The following is a 25,377-nucleotide window of genomic DNA, read 5'->3' on the forward strand; positions in this document are numbered from 1 at the left end:
CCACCTATTAATAAACACTGAAATGGGCCATGGTCTTGATAGAAAATCCTCACCCAAATAACAAAGTTTTACAACTGATTTTTGAGGAAAGCCCCCAGAATCCACTCCAGGACTCTGGGATGAGCTGTTCAGCACATGTACAGAGGGAGGTAGCCTCTTGAGGAGGTGATTTTTAGCCTCAGAGTGGAGCAAAACAGCTGCCCATCCCCCGATAGAAACAAGAGATTTGCAAAGAGGCACAGTGTGCAGGGCACCTACTCAGCCGTCTAGCAATCAGCCTCTCTCCTCTCCCCATGTACTCCCGATAAAGCCCACAGGCAGGCAGACTTGACTCTAGCCCGGTCCTTGCTGGTCAGGGCCATGCAACTAAGTCTTTTCTTTATGAAACATCTTGGAGCTACAGCAGTAAGCCTTGCTTGGTATCAGCAGTTGAGGGTTCCTCTTCCTCTTCCTCCTCCTCCCGAGCTCCCTGACTCTTTCTCTCCTCCTTTCCTTCTTCGTCTTCTTCCTCCTTCTCTCTCCCATGTATTTTTCATTTTATAAATGTATTACTTGAGGGCTAAATGATGGTAAATGTCACCTCAGAATTTAATGTGTCCAAAGCTTTTCTCAAGACACTGTGTGAACCAATTCAGTAATTTAAGCCAGTGTACTTTGTCTTTGGGAGTAGATCCAAGCCACCAGAAGGCAGCGTTCAGGATGTGGAGGTGGGATCCCCATAAAGCTCGTCACCACTTCCTGTTCTCTGTCTCTGCTTCCTGTGTGTGGTGAGACCACGTTGCCGGCAAGGAAGCTCCAAAGCGTGATGTGATTTTACCCCTGCCTGTCAGCTCTTCCCTGGCTTGAGAGCATCTCTGTGCTTTCGTGTAGAAATACTGATAATTCTGTGGTATGTGTCTGGAGGCAAGGTCTTCAAGTCTACAATTAATTTAGATTCAAACTGTAGTCACATTTCTGGAATTCCAGTCCTGTTACTTGATGGGCTCAGGAGAAGATGAAGCAGAAGCAGAGTAATAATGCACCTGGCATAAAAGTTCTCAGTAAGTGCTTATAGTTGTGTCTGTCTATCTATCAATCAATCTATCTATCATCTATCTACCTACTTACCTATTATCTATCTACCTATATACCTACTATCTACTTACCTACCTACCTATCATCATCATTATCTATCTATCTGTCTGTCTGTCTATCTTCATCATCATCATCATCTATCTATACATATCTATCTATCTATCTATCTATCTATCTATCTATCTATCTATCTATCATACCTTACTATCTCTTTGTGACTCTACACAGCTTCTCAATCCTTTGTCTTTCAGTGTCATCTGCAGAGGCATGACAATAAAGCTTAATTAGAGGCTCTTTTGGGGGACTTTGCATTCCTGGCTTCAGTAAATGTGGGTGAGTTGTTCACACTGGCCACAATTTGCATTTCTAGACAAATCTCAGCAGAGGCCACTTCAGCAATGGCCGAAACCTATGGCAACTACTTAGTGTGAGGAGATGAGTATCGAGGGTGAGAGGAGCCCACAGGCATTTCTCTTCCAGGTCAGATGCAAAGAAGACTGACACACTGTTGTGGTTGAAAGTGGACTGCCTCCCATGGGCTCATGTGTTTGAATACCTGGTGCTCAGCCGGTGATATCATTCTGGGATGTTCTAGAACCTTTAAGAGGTGGGGCTTAGCTTGAGAAAGTGGGCTGCTGGAAGGAAAGGGGTGGGACAATTCTTATACATCAGAATTTCCCAGATCTGACTGCTCTCTCTTTGCTGACCCATTGACTTATGGGAAAGTTATGCAGCCAGCCGCCACTATAAAAGACACCAGTGGTCCTGAAACCATGAGACAAAACCATCCTTCCTCCTTTAAGTTGCAAACATCTAAATCTTGCATTCCCAAATTAACCGAAGTGTCCATGCTTGGTACACATGCTACCAAAGTTCTTTGAGATACTCATCAACAGGTAGAGTGTGCCTGGCTTACCTTCAGGCTGATCTGGTTGGTCTCATTAGTCTCCAGAGGAAAGATGCTTTCAGAAGGAATGTGGGACCACTTCTTCTGTCGAAGTTCATTATCTCTCCTGTATTTTCTGTAAAAGGAAGAGAACCACCAGGAGGTGTTTATAAACATTTGTCTTAGGGTTTCCATTGCTGTGAAGAGACACCGTGACCATAGAAACTCTTATAAAGGAAAACATTTAATTGGTGTTGTTTACAGGTCAGAGGTTTAGTTCACTCTTATCATGGTAGGACATCGAGGCATGGAGGTGGGCGTTGTTCTGGAGAAGTAGCTGAGAATTCTCCATCTTTATCCAAAAGCAACAGGAAGTGAACTGAGACATTAGGTGTGTCTTGAGCATGTATGAGACCTCAAAGCCTGCTTCCACAGTGACACACTTCCTCCATCAAGGTCATACCTACTTCAACAAAGCCACACCTCCTAATAGTACTACTCCCTATAAGCTTATGCTGGCCATTACATTCAAACTACAACATCCATTCTATTTGGAACCTAGACAAACTAGGAAAAACTTAGGACCTTGACTTTGCTGTCTTCAGACCAGCAGACACTGAGGTGTGGCTCCCTGCTCTTCCAACTGCTAGGTGGACTACTGTGGACCTTTCTGTTCTCTTCATTTCACCTTCCCAAGCTCTTCACTCAGACAGTTATTCGGTACAATAAAGGATGGTGAAAATAATGAAAGACAATAAAAGCAAAACCAGAAACAAACAAAACCCTGACAATCTTGAGAGGCAAAAAATGTAAACTTTGAAAATACCGTTATTCCACTATACTCCTAAATAACCCAGTTCCTTTTCATGCTTTGCTCTTTAAACAGTAAGTTTAATCCATGCCAAGAGGATCGCACCTGGAACCCAGCATTTGGGGGGTGGAGGCAGGAAGATGAGGAGTTCAAGATCAGCTTTGGCTACATAGCAATTTCAAGGCCAGTTTGAGCTATATGAGGTTCTATTTCAACATTTATCCCAACATATAAAGATAGTTTTCTGATTCCTTCCTTTAGGTACTACATGTGATACCTTCTTGGGTTACAATGGAGAAACACACTTCAATTCACTGATACCATGAAATCCTTTTCCAAAGTGATGTGCCAATTTCCCAACCTGAGAACGTTCATTTCCAATATTCTTAATATTGTCACACATTTTAAACATTTATGATGTGTACAAAATGGTGGCTCATTGTTGCTTTATTTTGTTTGTTTGATTTCTATGGAGAGGATATCTCCAAAAAATTCACCAGCTATTATAGAATATATAGCATCAAAGAGTTGAATAGATTTGTGATTTTTCTCAGTTTTATTATCATAACATTTCTTTTATTAATTTACATGAATCTTCATCTCTCTTCTGTGTGTGTCTATATGGGTTGGTATATGTGTGTATGTGTATGAACTGGTGTATGTATGTGTGTATATGTGTATGTGGACTGTTGTGTATCCATGTGTATGTGTCTATGTCGAATGATGTGTGTGAGCATGTGTGTATGTGTGTGTGTTTATGAATTGGTGGGGGATGATGTATATGTGACAGAGCATGTGAGCATGTGTGTGTCTATGGGAATTGGTATGGTGTGTGTGTGTCTGTGGATTGGTGATTGTGTGACTGTGTCTGTGGATTGGTGTGTGTGGATTGATGTGTGTGTTTCATGTGTGCACAGAGTTCTTGTGGGGATTAGAGGACCACCTTGGCATCTGACCCTCACCTTTCACTTGTTTGATGTAGGTGCTCTTGCTGTGCTCTGTATGGTCTGTGAGCATCTGGAACTTTTCCTGTTTCCCTTTCCCATCTCTCTGTGACAATGTACAGATATGCACACTGTCCCTGGTTTTATGTGGTGTCTTAGGGTTTCTATTTCTATGAAAAGACACCATGACCATGGCAACTCTTATAAGGAAAACATTTAATTGAAGTGGAAGCTTACATTTTCAGAGGTTCAGTCCATTATCAGCATGGTGGGACATAATGGTGTTCAGGCAGACATGGTGCTGGCTACATCTTGATCAGAAGGTAACAGGAAGTAGTTTGAGACACTGGGAAGTATCTTGAGTGTATATGAGAACTCAAAGCCCACCTCCACAGTGACACACTTCCTCCAGCAGGACCACACCTACTCCAACAAGGCCACACCTCCTAACAAGGCCACACACCCTAACAAGGCCACACCTCCTAATAATGTCACTCCCTGTTAGCGTGTTGGGGCCAGTTCCATTCAAACTACCCCACATGGGCTTCGGGGATTTGAACTCAAGTCCTCATACTTGCACAATTCCGTTTGCCCACTGAGCCATCTCCCCAGGCCCTTGTAAGAATTTATTTATGTTGGCCGGGTGGTGGTGGCGCACATCTTTAATCCCAGCACTCAGGAGGCAGAGGCAGGTGGATCTCTGTGAGTTTGAGACCAGCCTAGTCTACAAGAGCACATTCCAGAACAGTCTCCAAAGCCACAGAGAAACCCTGCCTCAAAGAGAAAAACAGAATTTATTTATGTTATGAAAAAACAAATTCTATCTCCTTTTGTGTAGCAAATATTTTCTTCTATGTCACTGCTTCTTTAATTTTGTTGTATAGAAAATTTTAATTTTATCATCTCATAGTTATTCATTTTTCTTCTATGACTTTCTTCTTGATCTCAACTCAGAACTGCTCTCCATAAAGCCACCTGTATCCATTTTGAAGTTTGGTTTTCTCATGTAGGACCTTAACGCCAAAGCTCCACATGGAATGGGCTATATCTCTGTATATTGTACTAGGTCGTTTTAATTTTAATTTTGGATGGAAAGTCAACTGTCCAGCTGGCTTGGAGGAAGTGTGTCACTGTGGAGGTCACCACCTGGTGGACTGAGTCTATGTTTCTCTTTCCTCATGCTCTGGACACTCTGAACATTTGGAGGAGAGCATTTCTTTGTTGTTACTGTTTCTGCTTGTTTGAGACAGGGTCTTACTACATCATGCAAGTTGGCCTCAAACTTACACCCTCTGGCCTTAGCTTGGGATTACAAGCATGGACCACCACACCTAGTGACATGGATGGTTTGTAAGCTTCTTATAGCCTCCACAGTATTCTGTACAACAATTCTATGATCTCTCACAACACACCAACAGAACTCTGTAACAAGCTAGCTAGTTACACACTGCTTATGATGTGGTCGTCTGGACACTTGGGCGTTTGCAATCTTCCCCAGCATACACAAGACCTCACACAGGCAGATCCCTTAATTTGGGATTCTATTCTACCCTTATCAGGTTCTGCCTTTGACACGGTTTTTGATGCAGAATCCCTTCAAGACCCCGGGTCTGCCTTTGGTATCAGGCATTGCCAGTGGACACCAGACTTATCCACTCTCTCCTCCCTACCAGGAGGGAAAGCCTGTGGGAAGGCGGTACCTCAGCACCAGCAGAGCTATCAACAGCAGCAGGACCACAATCCCCGCCAGCGTGAAGACAGCGATCATCAGGACTTGAGGACCTGTGGGAAGGAAGGCAATGGCAATGCGTTAGCAGAACCACAGATGGGTGTCAACACATCCCAAAGCTTCTGCTGTAAGGTAATCTGAGGACAGGAGAAGGAAGAGCCCTTTGAAAAATCCTCATCTTTTATTAATCTCTTCATTGGTGATACACATCCAGCAATCCCAGGCTCTGAGGAAAGCTGCTGTGTGTGTGCCCAGGAAAAGTGGATACCTAGCCGGGTGGTGGTGGTGCATGCCCGATGGTAGAGGCAGAGGCAGGTGGATCTCTGTGAGTTCACTGCCCATCTGGGCTACATGGAAGCACCCTGTCTTGAAAAATCAAAACCAAACCAAAACAAAACAAAACAAAAACCAAGCAAACAAGAAAACCAGAAGCAACCAACCAACCTTTGGATTCCTTTCAGCATCGCTTGTAGTTCTCTTTAGTGTGCTAGGATTGTAGGGTTGGGTACACGAAACAGGCACAGTTATGTAGCGCCACTGTCATAAGAGCATTAAGTGGTATCCAACACACACAATTTGGGAGGATCTAAGCCTACCTACCGTTCTCCCGACTTGTGGGCCCAAGGAGGTTCTCTGCAGGAAGAAAATGATGGCTATTTTCAAATGCAGGGCTCATGTTCTAAGAAACCACAATGCTGTATGCTATTCCTTTCTGAGCTTTCCAGAATATTGGCGGAAGATAATAACGTGATTTATTTGTTGTAGTGTGTGTGTGTATGTGTGTGTGTGTGTGTGTGTGTGTGTTGAGTAGGTGTTGTAAGTTCATAGATTCTCAGAAGGGTAAGTGGAATCCAGGAAAATGGAAATCTAACCCAAGGAAGCCGTGGAAAGACATCTGAGGATGCAAGGGGACAGCAGGGAGTGAGAAGTCCACAGCAGCAAGCCTCCTAGGACGGCCCTGGCTCACAAGCGCAGCAGAGCTTCCCGTCTAGACAGGAAGGTCTGTGGGTTCAGCAGAAGGACTCAGGTGACACCCAAGTGTGTAAGAAACTGGAAGACAATGCATATGTGGTAAAGAAGACTAGAGAGAGAGAGAGAGAGAGAGAGAGAGAGAGAGAGAGAGAGAGAGAGAGAGCACGCTTAGGGAAAGTGTTTAAGAGAAGGCAGGAGATCACTTCTGAATAGTGCATGCTGCTCCAGGAAAAGAGACAATAGATTTTCCTGTTAAAGCAGCGTGCACCCCCAGGAGTCTCTAACATGGCACCAGGACACACAGAACCCTTAGGGCAGCAGTTTCTCTGCACCCATCATGAGTTAATTAACTACAATGCATGAACATTTTGAATAAAAGTTTGTCCCTCCTTATTTTACTGAAATGATAAAAGGTGCCCAAATAGTAAAATATACTAAGAAACTCCTCTACAATAAACTTATGTTACATGTGTTTTAGTCCTCTCTGTCTTCTCTCTCTCTCCTCTCTCTGTCTCTTTGTCTCTCCCCTCTCCCCTCTCTCCCTCTCCCTCTCACACCCCCAAGCAGAGATTTAGCTCGAGGCGAAAACTGAAGCAGCTTTTGGTGAAGGCTGCTTTGCAAGTGCGTGCCTTTGCTCATTGCCTTATTTTTAGGTGATATTTCTCCTCTCATCTCGGCAGACAAACACTCTCAGCTGAGGGCTCATGCCCTCGTGGTAGTATTTCTTATATTTTTGGTTGTGAGCCTAGCCTTTAACGGCTGAGCCATCTCTCCAGCCCTCGTGGTCGTATTTCTTTGGATGGATTCTGACATGACTGTGGTGGGGAGTTCAACCGTACCCACCACCATCACACTCCTACTGTAACACACCCCTAACCCCACACCAAGACACAAAAACAAAACAGCAACGACAACAACAAAATAAGCCTGTAGAAGAAATACAATGCCCACAGTGTAGAATTACAAACCTCCACACCAGAACATGAGTTTGAGGGGCTCGGGTCACTTCAGTCCCTCTCTGACTGCATAATGAGCACTTCACTGTGCTGGACATAGTTACCATAATTAGATATTTAATAAGTAGACTATTTAAACCAAATAGGCTCATTGCTGCTGAGGCGGGGTCACATTCTGTAGTCTAGGCTGGCCTGGAACTCACTTTGTAGCACAGGATTGCTTCAACACCACGGCAGTCTTCCAACTTCAGTATTCCAAGTGCTGTGATTACAGGTGCGAGCTACCCTGCCTGGCTAACTGTAGTTGTCTTCACTTTGCTGCTTGGTTAATTCTAAGGCAAACCTTATGCTGCCCTCTAGTGGCTACTATGGTTAGTATAGTCTGCCGGCTTGACAATGAATGTGAGCGAGCTCCAGCTTTAAACAGAGGGAGAAGCTTTTAGTTACAGAATAAAAACAAATGGAATCATGTTAACGCAATAGTCTTCTACTATGCTCCCCTGGAAATGACATTCTTCTCCTAATCAACAGGATGTATTAGTGCTGCGTCCACAGTAGAACTGTGTTTACAGATGTATTCTTACTCATTTACATATTAGATATTTAATTGCAAGAGCCTGTGAAAAAGATAAATTCCCTCCTCCCGTTCCCTCTCCCCTCTCCTTCCTTCTCCCTCTCTCTCTCTCTCTCTCTCTCTCTCTCTCTCTCTCTCTCTCTCTCTCTCTCGTGCAGGTCATAGGTCAACACTGAATGTCCTCTGTCACCTGCCACTATATTTTTGAGACAGAATCTCTCCCTGAACCTGGAGCTCACTGGCATTTGCCTGCCTCCATCTGTTCCAGCCCTGGGGTCACAGATGCACACCTCTGTGTTTGCAGCTTTTTTTTTAAGGTGGGCACTGCATGTGTGTATGTGTGTATGAGTGTGTGTATGTGTGCATGTATATATGTGTATGGGTATGAGTGTGTGTGTCTGTGTGTCAGTGTGTATGTATGTGTGCATGTGTGTATGTGTGTGAGTATGTGTATGTGTGTGTATGTGTATGTGTGCATGTATATGTGTATGAGTGTGTGTCTGTCAATGTGTGTGTATGTATGTGTGCATGTGTGTATGAGTGTGTGTGTGTGTGTGTGTATCCAAACTCAGGCCCCTCAGCAAGCACTTGGCCCATGAGCCATCTTGAGCCCTCTCCCCTGCTGAGAGAAGGAGAGGGAAAGTAGGGGAGGGAGAGAGGGAGAGACAGGATTAGAGACAGAGACAGAGAGACACAGGGACAGAGAGGCAGAGATGACTGAAGTGTCGGGTTTAAAGTGTTGGAGGCATGAGACAGCTCTGAATCTACAGTGGTCTCTGGGTCATCTTCTGTTCCGTAGGATGTACCACCCTACACCTTCCTCACAGCTTTAAGTCAACCATCTCCATTTAGTAGGAGTCACAGAGCAAAAGAAGCTTAGAGACAGCTGTAGTTTTAAATGAGCAAGATCATTGGACCACTATTTCTCTTAAAAGCGGATCAAACTCAAGTTCCTGGCCACAGAGCAATGTTTCTAACGCAGTTTTTTAATACTTTAGAAAGTGATAAATAAATACAAACATTGTTGAAAAGAATTGAAAATTCAGAAATAAGTAAAAGGGAAAAATTCTTTCAGGGTCTTATTACTCAATGGTAACTAATACTGAAATTTCTTTTTGGTTCTATTTCTAAAAAATTAGGGTCTTGTTAAATAAAGAGTTGCATTTTTTTATTCTTCAACGTCACTAGTTCTCCTATCACTTAAATTCTTTTCAAAGAGTAAATTCCAGCTGGTTGCATAGTGTTGAACTTAAAAATACATCATAAGTTTTTAGGAACCCATTAATGGTATTTTCATGTCTTTGAGTATAAATGTGTGCCCTAATTTAAGACCATTGTCTAAAAGATGCTAGATTAGTGACCCAGAATTATTGATCATTACAATAAGTACTGGCCAAGCCAGTCACAGACAGAATGTGCTGCTGAAGGCAAGGAAGGTTAATGTCCAGCATTGTCACTGTGTCTTTCAAACAAGAAGGCCAGGCCATGTTAAGGGTTTTAGAATCTCATCTCCTGTGTGTCACCATCATTGTCACCTAATGCATGTCCTGTGAAGGAATGGAGGAGGCTTTCAGGGCCATGATCACCGATTATCTCTCAACCTGATGTAGCAAATATTCTTTGCTAAAATATAGAGAATGTTCCTTGAGTCTGTTGCATTCAAATGCATACAGAGTCTGTTGCATTCAAATGCATACAGAGTACAGCACATATTTCCATGATTGTTTAAGTTTTGCGAACTTTATGTTTTTGCTTTCTAGGGGAACTGCTTATGTGGGATCCATCTTCAAAACAGGGTTAGCTAACTTAAAATGCGGCTATATTTATGTAGCTCCCTGGACTTGTAAAACCCACATTTACAAGCCCAGAAGGCCCACGTGAGATTGAGAAGAAAAGAAAAACAAGCTTCTCCATAAAGCTTACATGGAAACCATGTTGGGGAAAGAAAACCCAGTAGGAATGTCTTACCCAGCCCAGGAACATCATTAGGGAGCCTGTGGTCCTTCCAGATGAAGTTGGGGTGCGTATCCATTGGGATGGTTGCATTCTTACGGGTGTCATATGCCATAAGAGTCTTGTACTGTGTTGAGGCATAAAAAAAGAAGAAAAGAAAAATATGAAGACATTTAGAGCAGTTTATGATGAGACTGACTACATTTGTGTGTCGCTCTGGGGGTGTGTATGTGTAGGATCTCAATATCGTAGCTAAGTCTGATCCTGAACTCTTAATCCTCCTGTCTCAGCCTCCAACACAATCCCTTAGTGTCCATAGATGTCTTCAGGGTTGGCCCCGGTCCAGGTTAACCACCCAGTCTCATCTCCCCACATTTCCTAACAAGGGATCAGACATACTTTCCTGGTATCCATAGACACATACAGAAGACACATTATGTTGTCAATGTCCCCGCTGTCATCCAGAGTCACGGGTCCTGCCAAGCCTAAAGGGAGAGAGAGAGCATGCTGGCGAGCACCGTTGCCTTTAGGCCTGACACCAGAAGGATCCTTATGGGCACTTAAAACGGATTCAAACCCTATTGTATTCCTATCAGGCGGCCCTTAATTGCTTCTCACCTGTGAGTTGTGAAGGATATTTTTCATGTTCATTTAGAAGGAAAATCCCCTTTCTTTCATTGCGGATGTGGCAGGTTAATAAATCGCTCGATTGTCCATGATACATATTTACTAAAAACACTAGCTAAATCAGTTGCACAGCAGATGTATGGGGCGTGTACAGTCTACATTACACAAAGAGCAAAACTTGCTTCACTGTTATTCTTTGGTTAGAACACTGAAACAAGGTACTTAAGTTGTTTATATCTCAACTTTCCAACTACAAAATAATAGCCTTGTAGACTGACCATACAGAACGTGCGGTTAGGTGGGAAATGTTTACATGCTCAACATAAGAGCTAACATCTGGGCTGCCCAGACAGTTCAGGTGGGAAGGGTGCTTCCTGAGAACCCAAGTTCAGTCCCCAGAACCCACATGGTAGAAGGAGAGGCCCAACTCCCACAAGTCACCTCGTGGCCTCTGTATCCTGTGGCATGCACACATGAATGCTTGTGTGTGTGTGTGTGTGTGTGTGTGTATAGCCCCAAGTAAATAAATGCAATTTTAAGTCCAACACTTAGTGCATGTTTGCTAGACACTAGCTCTGTGCTAAATGAATCACACACATTTGTCATTTTCTGCTCTCTACATTCTTATTTTATTGCAGAGTGATAAATGACCAAGCTAGGACTAATACATGTCTTCTGGCTCTGAGACTGTGACAGTGGTCATTGGGATACTTGACTATGACCATGACTATGACTCCATAAGTGTCTGGCAGAACTCAGGACACACGGACTATCAGTCCATGTCTCTGCCTGCTTCTCTGGGGGAAGCAGAAACCATCTCCACCTCTCCCTGTGGAAACCACAGGCACAGCTCTCAGAAAGATGGTTAACCATTTTCTGCCTTGCAGAGCTGAAAAGAGGCTCACTTAGGCTCAGACAAAAGTTTCCCAGGGCAAGATTAAGATAATTTCTTACACAGAATCTCCTTATAGCCCTGCCTGAGCCCTGAGCCATGAAAGGGGAGTTTCAAGAACAGCGTGAAGGATGGCGGTGTCAATCCGACAGCTGGCGGGGAGGGGGGGGTGTGACGTGCTCTTCTGGGTGGTATTGTCATGAAGGGTTTGGGAAACAGAGGCTTAACACAGGAGGTGGGGGAGAGATATCATGATATAGAGAGGTAAAATTAAAATGACAAATGTGAGTCTGTGACATGATAGCAGAAAGGAGACCAGGGGACAGGTCACAAGGTGGGTTTGGAGGACCAGGAGACAGAGGAGCTGAGTGGAGAAGAGACTGTATTAAAACACACGCCATCTGAAAATGCTGCAACTATATTTTGCATGCCAATTTTAAAAATAAAAATAGATTGCGAGTGTTTCTCTTCTTGCTAATCTCCAGGCCGAGGCAGCACACCACTACTTATAACAATACTCTGTGAACGGCCACTTGTAGATACAGCCTGCAAGCTACACGCCCATTCTGCAACATTCCCAAGAGTACACAAGTCAGTAGCATAAACTGCAGCCAGTTATATGTATCACAACGTCCTACAAAGTTTATGCAATGACATTTCCTCTCATCGAGTTTCAGGGTCTTTAGCAATTGAAGCATCAAACGCTGAAGCCTCTCTTGGTCTCCCAGAACACCTCCCCCCTCTCCCCCTTGCAGCCTGAATTTCTTCAACTTTATTGTTGTTTGGTTGCTTGCTCTTTTTAAAGATTTATTTATTTATTATTTGTTATTATTAAAGTATTCTGTCTCATGCATGCCTGCAGGCCAGAAGAGGGCACAAATCTCACTACAGATGGTTGTGAGCCACCATGTGGTTGCTGGGATTTGAACTAAGGACCTCTGGAAGAGCAGTGCTTAACCTCTGAGCCATCTTTTCAGCCCTGTTGTTTGCTCTTAAAGAGACCAAGTACCTTGAAAGGTGAGATTCCTGAATGCATGAGCAAATTTGTGAGAGGTGACGTTTTCTCCATTTTCAAGAAATATCTTCAGCATGTGCCCAAACAGCAAGGTTCCTTCCAAGTAAGCGAGAGAGAAGTCGTTTCTTCCCTGAATGAGATAGAAAAAATCTTTTAATGGGAAAAGGGGCATGGGTTCCTGGTCTTGAGCCTGGAGCCAAATAAATGTTCTTGGGAGGAGTGAATAACTGGAAACATAAAATAATAACAGGGGACAGGGAACACCTCCTTGGGTCCGTGCTCTGTTGTCACAATTTTGCTTTTTCATGGGATCAAAAAACAAGAACCTGGCCTTTAGAGACCTTTATACTTCCTTCTCATGATGGAGGATTGCACAATGTAGTTCAGGAAGTCAACATCCAGCATTTTCCTGCTTATAGGACTTCACAAAGAAATACTGTTTGCTTTAAGTTAAAGTTTTCTTCACAATGTAAAAGAGAAAATCAAATCCCAGAAAACAACCCCTGCCTCAGTATCCAGCGTGGGATGTGAGGAACTGGGATTGGTTGATACCACCGGACGTGCTTTGAAGATGGATCTGACCGAGTGTCGCTTCAGTCCCCTAACGTCTGTCCTGACAAAATAAAAGAGAGTTACCACCTCAATCTCCGCTTCTGTATCCACCTACATGATGGCCATTGCAGGATTGTGAATGGAAAACTCTTGCTTGTCCCCCTGAACCAGATAGGTTCTTTTTCCTCAAGCACTTCGGAACTCCCTTCTGCCCGAGCCAAGACACAACTCACGTTCAATGCACCTGGAATTACACTTCACAGAAACAGTAACAGGAAAAACAATTCCCGTTTCTTGTGCTGAAATCATTTCATTTCATTACATTACATTTATTTATTTGTTGGGGACCTGCATATAGTGGTCAGAGGACAACTTCTGGGACTCAGGGTCTACCATGTGGGACCCTCGGATCAGACTCAACTGATTAAGCTTGGTGGCAGGTGTCTTTATCCACTGAACTATGTGAAGAGCCCACAAAAATCATCATTTCATGGGATGAACAGAACCCAGTTAAGATCTTGCATTAAAAGGGCCTTAAAGCCTCTTATTTTGACAGGGCCATGAACTGGAGCACTTGGAACAGATGGTCTAGGTGAATGAGTGATGTTCACACGATCTTACAGCACTTAGGGACTTGCCCTTCTCTTGCCATTGAAAAGTTGTTTGGGGGGATCTTTGGATTGCCCCCACTTTATCACAAATTGCTCTCAACTGAGAGAAGAAGGCAGATGACAAACTGCATCCAATTAAAACTCAGTGACTGGCAGAGTCTAGGGTGTCATCAGATCTTCACAGCATAATAAGGTGACCATGATTTAATGGGAAGTGGAGGCCCTTTTCTGGGACAAGTGCCAAACCAGATAGGATATTGAGACAATCAGAATATATTAGCATCCTCCTGGCACACCTCTGGACAGTGGTCGACTTCTTCATTATGATGGATGATACTGTAAGGTCTTCACCTAGGAGTATCTATTTCAAAACAAAGAATGTGGGTACTAGCCACAGGAGCGCATTGCTTTAGGATAGAGAGAACGTCCTGGTACCTCTTTAGTTACTTTATGCTGTTTAATTTCTCCTTCTCCTAAGTGTGAGACTGACTCTCAGTAACAAGGCTTCTTCTTCTATATTCCCATATGGGGACTGTCACGCCGATGCCGTGGAAGTGTCTGCGGCTCTTGTGGTCAAACCTACAGTATGAGGTTTGATGAGGTGCCTGTGCTTGCAAAAGCTCGGCACATAGCAGGAGTCAGTGACATCTACTGAAGTACCTGGTAAAAGTGCTTGCAGGGGCTGAGGAGATGGCTCCTATAAAGGACATGAGGTCCTGAGTTCAGATCCCAGCATATGTGTAAAGGGCTGGGTGTCATGGTACACTCCTGTAATCCCGGCACTTGGTGGGTGGACTTTGGGACCAGTGCAGGGCTAGGATCAGGTAACTCTCTGGAGCTCTTTGGCCAGCTGGTTCAGCCACATCAGTGAGCTCTAAAGACCTCTGTATCAGGTCCACTGAGAGAGCCTGCCTCAAAAAATAAAGTACAGAGGGCCAGAGAGATTGCTCAGCAGTTAACAGCACTGGTTGCTCTTATAGAGGACCTAAGTCCAGTTCCAAGAGCCCCATGAGCTCACAACTGCCTATAACTCCAGTTCCGAGGGATCTGATGCCATCTTCTGGCCGTGGTAAGCACTCTCACCCACATGGCGCACACACAAACACTCCCTCTTCACTCTCTCTCTCACACACAAATAAAATAATAAAAAAGTGGCAATCAGTAAAAGAAGACAATATTCACCATGCCTTCTTCATTCATGTGCACACACACCAACACACACACACACACACACACACACACATGCACACACACATGCAAAAATTACTTACAAATGTAAGAATCTGGGTTCAAATAAGAGACTAATTGCCATGCCCTGTGTTATCCTTAATGAATACTTACATAAACACACACACACATACACACACACACATGCATGCGCGCGCGCACACACACACACACAAAACTAACTCACCCGTGAAAACCGCTCAGAGAAAGAGGAGTTTGAGCTGGAGTTCTGAGGAGGCAGTGTCAGAACGAGGACATTATTCATATATTCAGGAGCTGTGACGCCGTCCTCAAAGTAATGGTTACTGCAGTAAAAGCACAGGTTCCTTGTTAACTTAGCACCCAACAGGGATGGACAACATTATAACCCATTCCAGCCACAGTGCAGGCTTTGAAAGTTGCATTGTTTAAGTTTAGCCCTCAGCAAAGCTTTCCACCTTCCCCAGCTCTGATCTCCTCCTCCACCTACTAAAATGAGTAACAGAACTCAGGCCACTCTCCTCACTAACTGAAGACAGACAGCTCAGCACCCCGATGCTTTGAGGGAGCGTCTGTGTTTGCTGCTAAGGAGGCCCAACTCCTTGATCTCTGCTGGAAAACTTCCTTTTGCTTAAATGTCCAAAACCAGTGGGAAACGCTGGGATATGGGACATGGGGTATGGGGTTACTCTTGGTACTCCGGTCATGTAAGATGCTATCACGTGCTCAGGGCCGAGCTGATGATGGCAGGCGATGGCACAGAACTGCTACATATCGTCTCTATCATGGCAAACCTCTTGGCATGTGCATATGTCGGGGTTGGGGGATATGTACAATGTGTGTGCATATATATTCTTGTGGGTATGTACACTCACGTGTGTGAATGCTGATACATTTGTACCGTATGTACAGTGTATGTACTGTATATATATTCGCGTGTGTATGTACACGTGTGTGAATACTGATACATTTGTACCAAGGCACACCTGGAGGTCAGAGGACAACCCCAAGCATCAGTCCACGCCTTCTAACTTGTTTGAGATGGATCTTTTTTCATTGTGGCTGTAAGATTCTGGACATGGGACTAAGCAGCTCACAGAATATGCATTACTGACTCATAGACAACGCTCGGCACACTGCAGACTGAGACTGCTCTGAGCATCCTGGGGTGTCTGTGCTTCCTAGCCATGTGGGTGCTGTAGTATGCAAAGGCTGTAACACAGTGAACTGCTGTAACTAGAATGGCCATCATCTCTCAGTCTGTTCTGTGCTGACCACCGCATTGGCTCCTGTGTTAATATTATTGGCCTCACCCTAAAAGCTACACAATGCGACTTAAACTCAACATGCTAACCAACACCACACAGAATCCCATGTCAGAATTAAAGTTGAGCACCATTAGGTTTGGTTTTGAATCTCACATCGTTCTTTTAACTTAGCCATTTGTCCCTTGGGCAGGAGTCACAAGGAAAACCAGTAAAGGTGACTGAAAATAAATTGTACCAAATTAGCCACACTGTGACTCCTTCCCCAGAGCAAGTCAGCTGCTGAAATCAACGTGAGGGCGGGAGCAAAAGCTGGTAACATCGCTGTCTCTCCTACGCTGGCACAGCCAGGGAGCTAGACGGCGCAAAAGCTGGTAACATCGCTGTCTCTCCTATGCTGGCACAGCCAGGGAGCTAGACGGCGGATCGTTTGCGTTCATGTACACTTGACCGTCCGTCAGGCCCGCGCTTGCAGTATACTCCCTTCCCCTTCATGCTGGGAAAAGCAGGTTTAGTATCGAGTGATGGGTAGGTGAGTAAGGGAGCATCGCAGCAGTGTGTGACTCTGGTACGCAGGTAATGATTAATGATCTAGGTAGATTCATGGGTCGATGATGTACTTATGGGACAAGGGGTACAGGTGGACCAGTGACACCTCCTCTTAGGGTAGCTTAAGTGTAGTTTTGGTAGAGTATGTTAGTATAGTGGTTCTCTCTCTCTCTCTTTCTCGTGGTTTTCTCAAGGTTGCCAACACTGAGTGCCGTGAAGGACAAAGAATGACTGTGTAAATCAGATCCCGTTGACCGCAACTTCAGACTTGCCAAAGATGGCTGACGAGAAAATCATCTGAAGCCAAACACCACTAGCAACTAAAGCAAAGAAGCAAGATCTACACTTCCAGGGGAACGATTGTGGAGTTTCTACTTGATTGTTTCTTGACCAAGGATCTTAAGATCAGCCTGGGGCTCAGGATTCTGTGTACTGCGTAGACCTCAGAGATGCATGGGTTAGGGCTATAGATGCAAGGCATGCGTCAAGGAAGGCATTTCTGCTAAGACCGCAGATGACTAGGTAAACATGAGCTACGACAAAGGATGACACTTTAGTTCAAATGTGATCATCAGGGAGGCTGCCTAACACAGCGAGAGGAATGTGTGCTGGTAGCCATCAGCATGCTTCCCTTCTGAAGGGAGGAGGCTTTCCCAAGAACGTCATTATACCAACCTGAACAGATCTACCAGGATTACCACAGTGTCTTCAGCCACTGTGACGTCGCCCTTCACGTTATAGAAGCTTTCTGGTGTGCCACACATAACAATCACTGAAGTGAGAAAACAAGAATGATGGAGACCATGTGCTCACCAACCAGGACTCACCAGCTTCCTGAACTTGAAACCAGCCTATTCATGTTATTTATTGTTGTTACGTTTCCCTCCCTCCCTCCCTCCTTCCCTCCCTCCCTCCCTCCTTCCCTCCCTCCCTCCCTCCCTTCCTTCCTTCCTTCCTCCTTCCTTTCCTCCTTCCTCCCTCTCTCCCTCCCTCTCTTTCTCCCCCTCTCCCTTCCCCCTTTTTCCGAAACAGGGTTTCAGTGTGTATTCCAGACTTGAACTCACTACATAGTCCAGGCTGGCTTTTAATTTATGTCAATCCTCCTGCCTCAGCTTCTGAGCACTATGATTATAGGCACGAGACACCACACCTGTCTCTCATGTTACCTTTTTAAAGACTGACTCCAGTTTCCCAAATCTCCTCTGCCCCATTTTACATATAATTACAGAGTCAGAATAGAACTGTGTAGAATCTTTAAAATAGAAGCCAATACCATAGGGTCTAAGGGCTAAAAGAAGAGAAAGTTCCTGAATAGGATGCATGTTAATGAGCCCTGCTCAAATGTGTATTCTATCGCACTGGGTGGGGTGATTTCATATGCTATTTTCATCAATGAGTTGCCCACATCTCATCATTTGTGTTTGAAAAATACAAAGAAAAGGGGATGTGAGAATAGTTTATAGTACACCTAAGCAACCATCTTTGGTTCCTGCCTGTAGTTCCTTAACTCAGAACCCAGACTTAGTAACTGGAATGACAGAATTACTTGGAGCCTCTAACTCTAATCTAGTCACTGCCTGAATGTGTGGTTCAAGTGTGGGAAGAGCTATAGGGGACACTTCCTTGGATTTTTGCTATTGTTTAGAGATAGGATCTCAGTATGCAGCCATGACTGTCCTGGAACCTGCTACATAGACCAGCCTGGCCTCACACTGTCTCTGAAATCCTGGGATTAAAGAAAGGGAAGCACTACCACACAGGCTTTTGTTAGATCTTTTTGAATGCTATGTCACCCAGGTGAACTGTAAACTCTTTAGGATTATGAATGGTTTTATGCTCCCCCACCCCCCACCACATCTTGGTTAACTGGTACATTCTTAAAATAGCAAATCCTTGGTCATGTCAGCAAATGATCATTTGAATGATGTCAGTAACCTGCCAAGTGAGGGTCTTCCCTTATGGGAGATTACCACATTCCGCTCTTTATTTCTGACGTCCTTAGGAAGGGAATTCCCTGCAAAGTACAGCAGATCACTCAACAGTTTGGTAAGAATGCTTTTATCCACTAGCCTTTCACACCTACCCTTTAGCTCATTGGACAGGTGAGATCTGGATCAGAAAAATAAGGAAGTGAAATCACCTTTGCTTGCCTTGTGATTCTGTCTGAGGGGCTATGTAACAGTAGTCTCGGTCACCAGATCACAGTTGAAGACATTTGAGGTCTAGTCACAAGTCCAGTAAAGCACTGGATGTGTTATGGGGTCAAGACCTTAAGACCACTCAGCACCACCAATGTTTGAATTGAGAGACTGCCTGGAGAGCAACACTTCTCACAAAGTCACTCTGATGCACGTTACAGGGAGTTTTTAAAGGCAAAGAACACAGAAAAACTACCTCCTGGTTGGCAGCTGCAGGGAGAAGCAAGCAGCTTAACCACAGCCAAGAACATGCAGTTAGCTGGGGCACTTAGACCCTGAATTTCCAGATCAAGGTTGGGTGCCTTCCCAATCAAGAACATATCAGAAATAAAGAACAGATTGTGGTAATGTCCCATAAGGGAAGACACCCATTAGGCCGGTTACAGACATCCTTCAAATGACCATTTGCTGCCATGCCCAAGGATTTGTTATTTCAATAACCTACCAGTCAACCAAGATCTGGGGATGGGGTGGAGGCATAAAACCATTCATGATCTTAAAGATCATGGGCAGGGGGTAGAAACCAAAGAAAGCTTCAGCTGAGACATGATACAGAAACCTTTTCCCTGTTACAGGTTGAAATGAATTGAAAAGTGGTTTACTCGTAGTGGGCCACATGCTGGGTTTGTAAGCTCTGACAGTTGGCATTGCCATCTATTCTCCTTACATCCATGTTTGCTTTGTGAGACTTTGCCACTTCTCTCTGAGAGAGTTAGGTTTCAGTCAACCAGAAACCACAATATGATGAAGCTGTTTGCAAATACACACAGCTTGTAGGCAGACAGCGAAGGCAGCTCTCTGGGGACAGATTAGCCTGAAGGACCGGGAAGGAAGTGGCCACCCTGAGGAAGGCTGTGCGCCATTTTACCATTGCTCTTCCTGTTCAGGCCGCTTAAGATTTCCTGGAACTGTTCACTGCGTCTCAATACATCCTTGAAGCTGAGCATCTCAGAAAAATAGGACACACTAGCCTCCAGAGCATTGAGGTACCTGGAACGGGAGGAATAGGAGCTTAGAACTGGCTTTGTTTCATCATGGCCTCCCCACGTTTAGTCTCATTATCATCTGTCTGTCTGTCTGTCTGTCTGTCTGTCTGTCTGTCTATTTCTGTGCTGGAATCTTTATCTCACATTCAGGTCCCCTGTGAACAGACAGTACACATCACAACACCATTGCTTTGGATTGTGGTTAGCAAAGGGAGGCAGAGCATGGGGCAGTTTTTAGAGACCCTTGATATGTATGTACAAATTGTAGACACTGGAGGGGTCCCTTGTGCTGTTTCTCTACTGCTATGGCAAGAAGGTTCTAGCCTGTACTATAAACCAGAAGCCTCTGAAGCTATAGTACAAAACTTCGGAACTGGTGAGATGATGCCTGCTCCTGTGTGAATTGGACACTAATATATTCCAGTGTCAGACCAAGGTTTCTAGGGTGAGCTCCTGGGGCTGGTTTGCCAGGGGTTTCCAGATGTTCGAGCCTGGTGACAACCCCCCCCCCCCCCGTCTTAAACCATCAAACAAGTCCTCTGTGGAGAGAGAGGGTAGAACTAGCTGGCATCCCGGGTCACCATAACCAAACGCTATGTCCACCATTTTTTACTAGAGTTGCATGAACTTATGATTTTTTTAAAGTTATATCTTATTATGTTATGTGGTTTGTGTGCATGGGTAAACACACATGCTTGTGTCTCAGCACATATGTGGCAATCAGATGACAACTTGTAAGAAATGGTTCTCTCCTTCTACCAAGCGAGTCCCAGGGATCCAAGTCAGGTCATCGGGTTTGGCAGCAAGTACCTTTAGATGTTTAGCCATCCTTCGGGCCCAGACCTATGGTTTTTAATAGGACCCATCGTCCCTTCATTCTCCTGTCTCCCTATCCGGCTAAGAAAATGTGAGTGATATAATTTCTAACTGCTTCTGGGTTTAGGCAGAAGGAACAGCCTCCAGTGTTAAATCTTCCACACTAGTATGGAAACATTAACTTCTAGTTTCTTTCATTATTTATTATCTATATACAAGATCACATGTATTGGTCTTTAGAGGATTTCCCAGGGGAATCACTAAGACTAACAAGATCACTTTCAAACCCAGACAGAGTGCCCCAAATGCAGCTATGCTGAGCATTCTAGGGATATTCATCTTGTGCCTTTGACGAGGACTGGTGTCCATTCCAACACAGCCCCAGATAAAAGGGTAGCATTTCTTCATGGCCTGCACTCATTGACAGCCTTCCTTACCAGAAGCAGTCTTCAGGCTCTGAACCGTTCTTGTAGACATAGGAAGAGTCCCAGGAGAAGATTTTGAATGGTGCATTGTTGACTTTCCAGAAATCAACCAAGAAGTACATCAGCTTTCTGGCTGGAGGCAGCACCCTGGTTAGGGTTTCCTTATAGTCACAGGACAATCCGAAACTTCCGGCCGAGATCATGGGATAGCTCAACTGTGTGTCGAGGCTGCGTCAAAGGGGAGAGAAGAGCCAATGCCAAGGTCAGCCCAGTAGTGCAGAGAAGAGCCCCCTTCCTCCTCCTACACATTGTGTATAAATGGCAAGGCTGGAATAGAGCTGGCAAAACAGTGTATGGGTAACCCGCTCACACAGGTGATGTAAAAATAACACTGATGGGTCATAATCTGTGCTTAGAGAAAAACGACTGCATGACTTGCCCGTCTTGATCTATTTCTGAATGACTTCTCACACTGTCTTGACTGAGAGCTGTGAGTGTTGGGGCGGGGAGGAGTGAAAACTACAGATTAAACAACCACGGCAAAGTCAGGTTCTTTTATTTGTCCACTTTCACACAAGCTAGAGCCATCCGAGAAGAAGGGACGACAACTGAGGAATTGCCTCCATCAGATTGGACTATAGGCAAGTCTGTGAGGCACTTTCTTGATTGATTACTGATAGGGAGAACCCAGGCCAGTGTGGGTGGTAGCACCCAGGAGTAGGTGGTCCTGGGTTCTAAAAGAAAGCAGGCTGAACAAGCCATGGCGAGCAAGCCAGTAAGCAGCATCCTCCACGGCCTCTGTGTCAGCTCCTGCCTCCAGGTTCCTGCCCTGAGTTCCTGTCCTGGCTTCTCTCCATTATGCACTATGAGCTCAAATAAACCCTTTCCTTCCCAAGTTGCTTTTGGTCATGGAGTTTATCGAGGCAACAAAAGGCAAACTTGAAGAACCGTCATAATTGGGATAAAACTAGAAGAGGACCTATGCCTTTTTGACTCTGCCTTTGAGAGGGATATCAGATAGGAGGCGTGTTTGTTTGTATGTATGTATGTATGTATGTATGTATGTATGTATGTATGTAAGTATGTAAAACATACCAAGCTCTCTTCTAGTCAGCAACTCAACTAAGCCAAGACCTGACCTGGCTTCCTGACTGACTTACTAAACACTCAGGTGCTTGACGGAAACTCTCCCTGACCCGAGACCAGGAGGTTATGTTGAGTGAGTGGCTGTTGATGCTGTTCCCTCCCCTCCCCTGGAAGTTCCTTGAATGGGGGTTTCTGGGCTGGCTGACTCACCCCTGGCTGCCCAGCTCACACAGGTGCTGGGGATCTGTGTAAGGAAGGATGGGAGGAGGAGCTCTGCCCCACCTACCACAGGCTGCCTGCCTGCCTCTCAAGCTCACGTTCTAGTCAATGTCATCCTTTCTTCCTGCTGTTCCTCAAAACTTTAGCTCAATGGCATTCCCATTTCTTTCAGCATTTTAACATCCCTAAGACTTCTCTGATTACATCTCACCTCCACATGCAGTGCTGTCAATGCTATTGGTTCTACAGCTTTAGCTGGGCTCTCCTGCTTTCTGGTTTTGGCTAAGTCAGGCCCCTCTTGTTTCCTGTGGTCTTTTCTATTGTCGGTCTCTGCTGTGGTTTCACCTACACCATTGGCAGTTTTTATTAACTGTAAGCAGTTAATAAAGTCAATTTAAAATGAGTGATTTCACAAACTACAGTGCTGTCAAGGTAACAAACGAGCTTTTCATAGCCCTCCCATGTTCAAAATCTTAGTGATGTCTGTTGCCATTCTCATTAAGTGTAACTCAATGATGCTATTGCATAACTCCCGAACATGGCCAATGAAATTTTCCTAACTTTTATTATCCTTTGTAGGAGGAAGTCTGATGCCGCCATTAAACATGTGACTTACTAGAGGCGCATACAGATGAGGTAATAAAAGGGCGGTTTACCACACCGCTAACCACACCCACTTTAGGCAGGACTAAAGACGTATACGGCTGGACGTAAAGACGTATACGTACGTAGGCGGAACTACGTCACTAGCCAAGCCCACTTTTGGGCATGGCTAGGGGGCGTTACGGGGGAAGGCATAAAAGACAGCGCACAGGAAGTCTCGCTCTCTTTTCCTGGAGTTCGGCTTCCGGTCCAGTCGCTAGCGGAGATCTGCTGGGCTTCTCGGGGTTTGGTATCTTGTGAGTAATTTTCTATATAAAATACTGAGCCTTATTTTCCTTAATTGTGTGTCGCGTATCGTTACAGCGTCCGTAAAGCCAACAATTTGGTGTCGGGAGCGGGATTGAAATCCGGATCCAGGCGCCCCCGGAAAAGCGGCTTCTCTTGGCCCGACCAGGCACACGTGGACTCTCCTTTCGCTAAGTTCCTCACTACTTCGCTCGGCAAGGCACGATTCCTGCCGCCAGGAACCAGCACCTTCTACCTGCCGGTAAGGTTAGGCGGAATTCCAAGGTTTCTCTCGCGGCCACGTGCTGTTTTACTGGCGGCCAGCTGACTCCGGCCACGTGCTCTTTCGCTGGCAGCCTGTTGATTTTGGCCTGAATTACTCCATTGGTAACAAACGTAACTGCTTTATACAATGTCAACAGCTAACACTATGATGCAGGATGTTAAGAATTTTCTTGTTTTTTGTATGGATGGGATTTTAGAAAGGGTTGAGGACCTACCTGAAAGGTACTTCCTACCCACGATGGTGATTATTAGCTTCATAATCAATATAATTTTGTTAATGAAATGGCTCAAAAATAGGAATAAACTTATACAGGTCATGCAGTCATCGCAGGATAGTTTTGAAATCTTAATACAAAGGATTCAGGAAATGCAAAATTCATTGCAGGAGAGTAAGAAAGGGTTGGTAGAAAATATTCAGGATATTAAAAATGATAATGTAGGTCTGACGAACAGGTTTAAAGAGACGGAACACAAAATTGAATTATTTTCAGGAAAAATGTGTTCCATAGATAGAATTGAAAAATTGGAACATAATGTGGAAACATTTAACGACAAACACGGTTCCATGTTTGATGATTTCACTAGCAAATTACAAAGACTGGAACATAAAATTGAAATGCTAGCAGAAAAGAATTGTTCCATGTCTGAGAGCAATGATAAATTAACTGATAGAATATCATTTGTAGAAGGCAGTTTACATGCTATTGAGGTACTTGCTAAGGATGAGAATATTAGAAATTTGGAATCACATGTAAATGATGAATGTAAGAAAATGAAAGATTCCATGACATCCTTAGAAAATCATTTGTCCCAAGAACTTCAAGAGCTCAGAGAAACAATGATGAATAGACTGCAGGATTTAGAAGACGCTCAATCTGATACTTCAGAATCAGAAATACAGGCAACAGGTCAGGACAGGAGTTTCCCAAAGCTTCTCAAATGCCGGAATGATTTCCCTAAGGTTGCTATGCGTTCCCCTATGGTTTTTCCAGTATCTGTATCAGAAAAACCAGCAACGAAAAACAATCAAATGGTCCCATTGCTTATCACTGGGAGCCTATACAGATGAAGGATCTAAAAAATATTAAGGAGGCCATTGTCATGTATGGTCTTCATTCTCCCTTTGTCAGAGAGCTCCTAACCTCATGGGCTACTGTAAATAAAGTAACCCCAAAAGACTGGGCCCAATTAGCCTCTGCAGTACTCGAAAATTCTTGCCAAATTCAATGGAGAGCTTTGTGGAGGCAAGAAGCAAAAGCAATTGAGATTCAGGAATTGCAGAACGGTCATGAAGTACCCCAAGACAAGATTCTTGGGGAGGGTCCTTACGCTGACACGCAGGTTCAATCTGCATATGACGAGCACATGTTGTCTTTGTGCCGTACAGCTGCTTTAAATGCCTTGGATAAGGTTTGTGAAACAGGAGAGATAATGCAACCCTACACCAAGGTATTACAGGGCCCAAGGGAAAGGTTCACTGAATTTTTAGAGAGATTATCCAGAGCAGTAGAGGTACAGGTAGCGAACCCAGAATCCAGGCGTCTCCTTATAGAATCTTTGGCGTATGAGAACGCGAATCCTCAATGCAGGCAGGTAATTTGGCCATTAAAAATAAGATCAGCGCCATTGGAGGAATGGGTTCTGCATACAGCGAACCTGGAATGTAAAAGTCAGGATACAGGAGCTTGGGTAGGTGAAGCTATTTCTACAGGTTTGAGGAGGCACCAGGATGCCAAATACCCTACCTGTGATGATATAGAGGCATGGGTAGGGAAGGCAATCTCAAAGAATTTAAATAGGCGTAAAGATGCAAAATGCTTTAACTGTGGTAGAATAGGACATCTTAGTAGGAACTGTA

At 44.5% G+C, this 25,377-nt stretch overlaps 1 protein-coding gene across 1 annotated transcript in view; it reads right to left on the reverse strand.

The window, feature by feature from the left end:
- Positions 1-25,377, reverse strand: part of Gucy2c (guanylate cyclase 2C) — an 81,052-nt gene that overhangs the window by 32,351 nt on the left and 23,324 nt on the right. Inside the window, exons 4-12 of the mRNA XM_005072889.4 lie at positions 21,054-21,269; positions 19,683-19,804; positions 17,292-17,388; positions 15,011-15,128; positions 12,428-12,563; positions 10,299-10,384; positions 9,915-10,026; positions 5,416-5,497; positions 1,991-2,096 (exon numbers count right to left, since the gene is read on the reverse strand). Coding sequence (XP_005072946.1) covers positions 1,991-2,096; positions 5,416-5,497; positions 9,915-10,026; positions 10,299-10,384; positions 12,428-12,563; positions 15,011-15,128; positions 17,292-17,388; positions 19,683-19,804; positions 21,054-21,269 — 1,075 coding nt within the window. The remainder of the gene's footprint in view (positions 1-1,990; positions 2,097-5,415; positions 5,498-9,914; positions 10,027-10,298; positions 10,385-12,427; positions 12,564-15,010; positions 15,129-17,291; positions 17,389-19,682; positions 19,805-21,053; positions 21,270-25,377) is intronic.

Source organism: Mesocricetus auratus, unplaced genomic scaffold (genome assembly GCF_017639785.1).
Source record: "Mesocricetus auratus isolate SY011 unplaced genomic scaffold, BCM_Maur_2.0 Super-Scaffold_100001, whole genome shotgun sequence".
Taxonomy (NCBI): domain Eukaryota; kingdom Metazoa; phylum Chordata; class Mammalia; order Rodentia; family Cricetidae; genus Mesocricetus; species Mesocricetus auratus.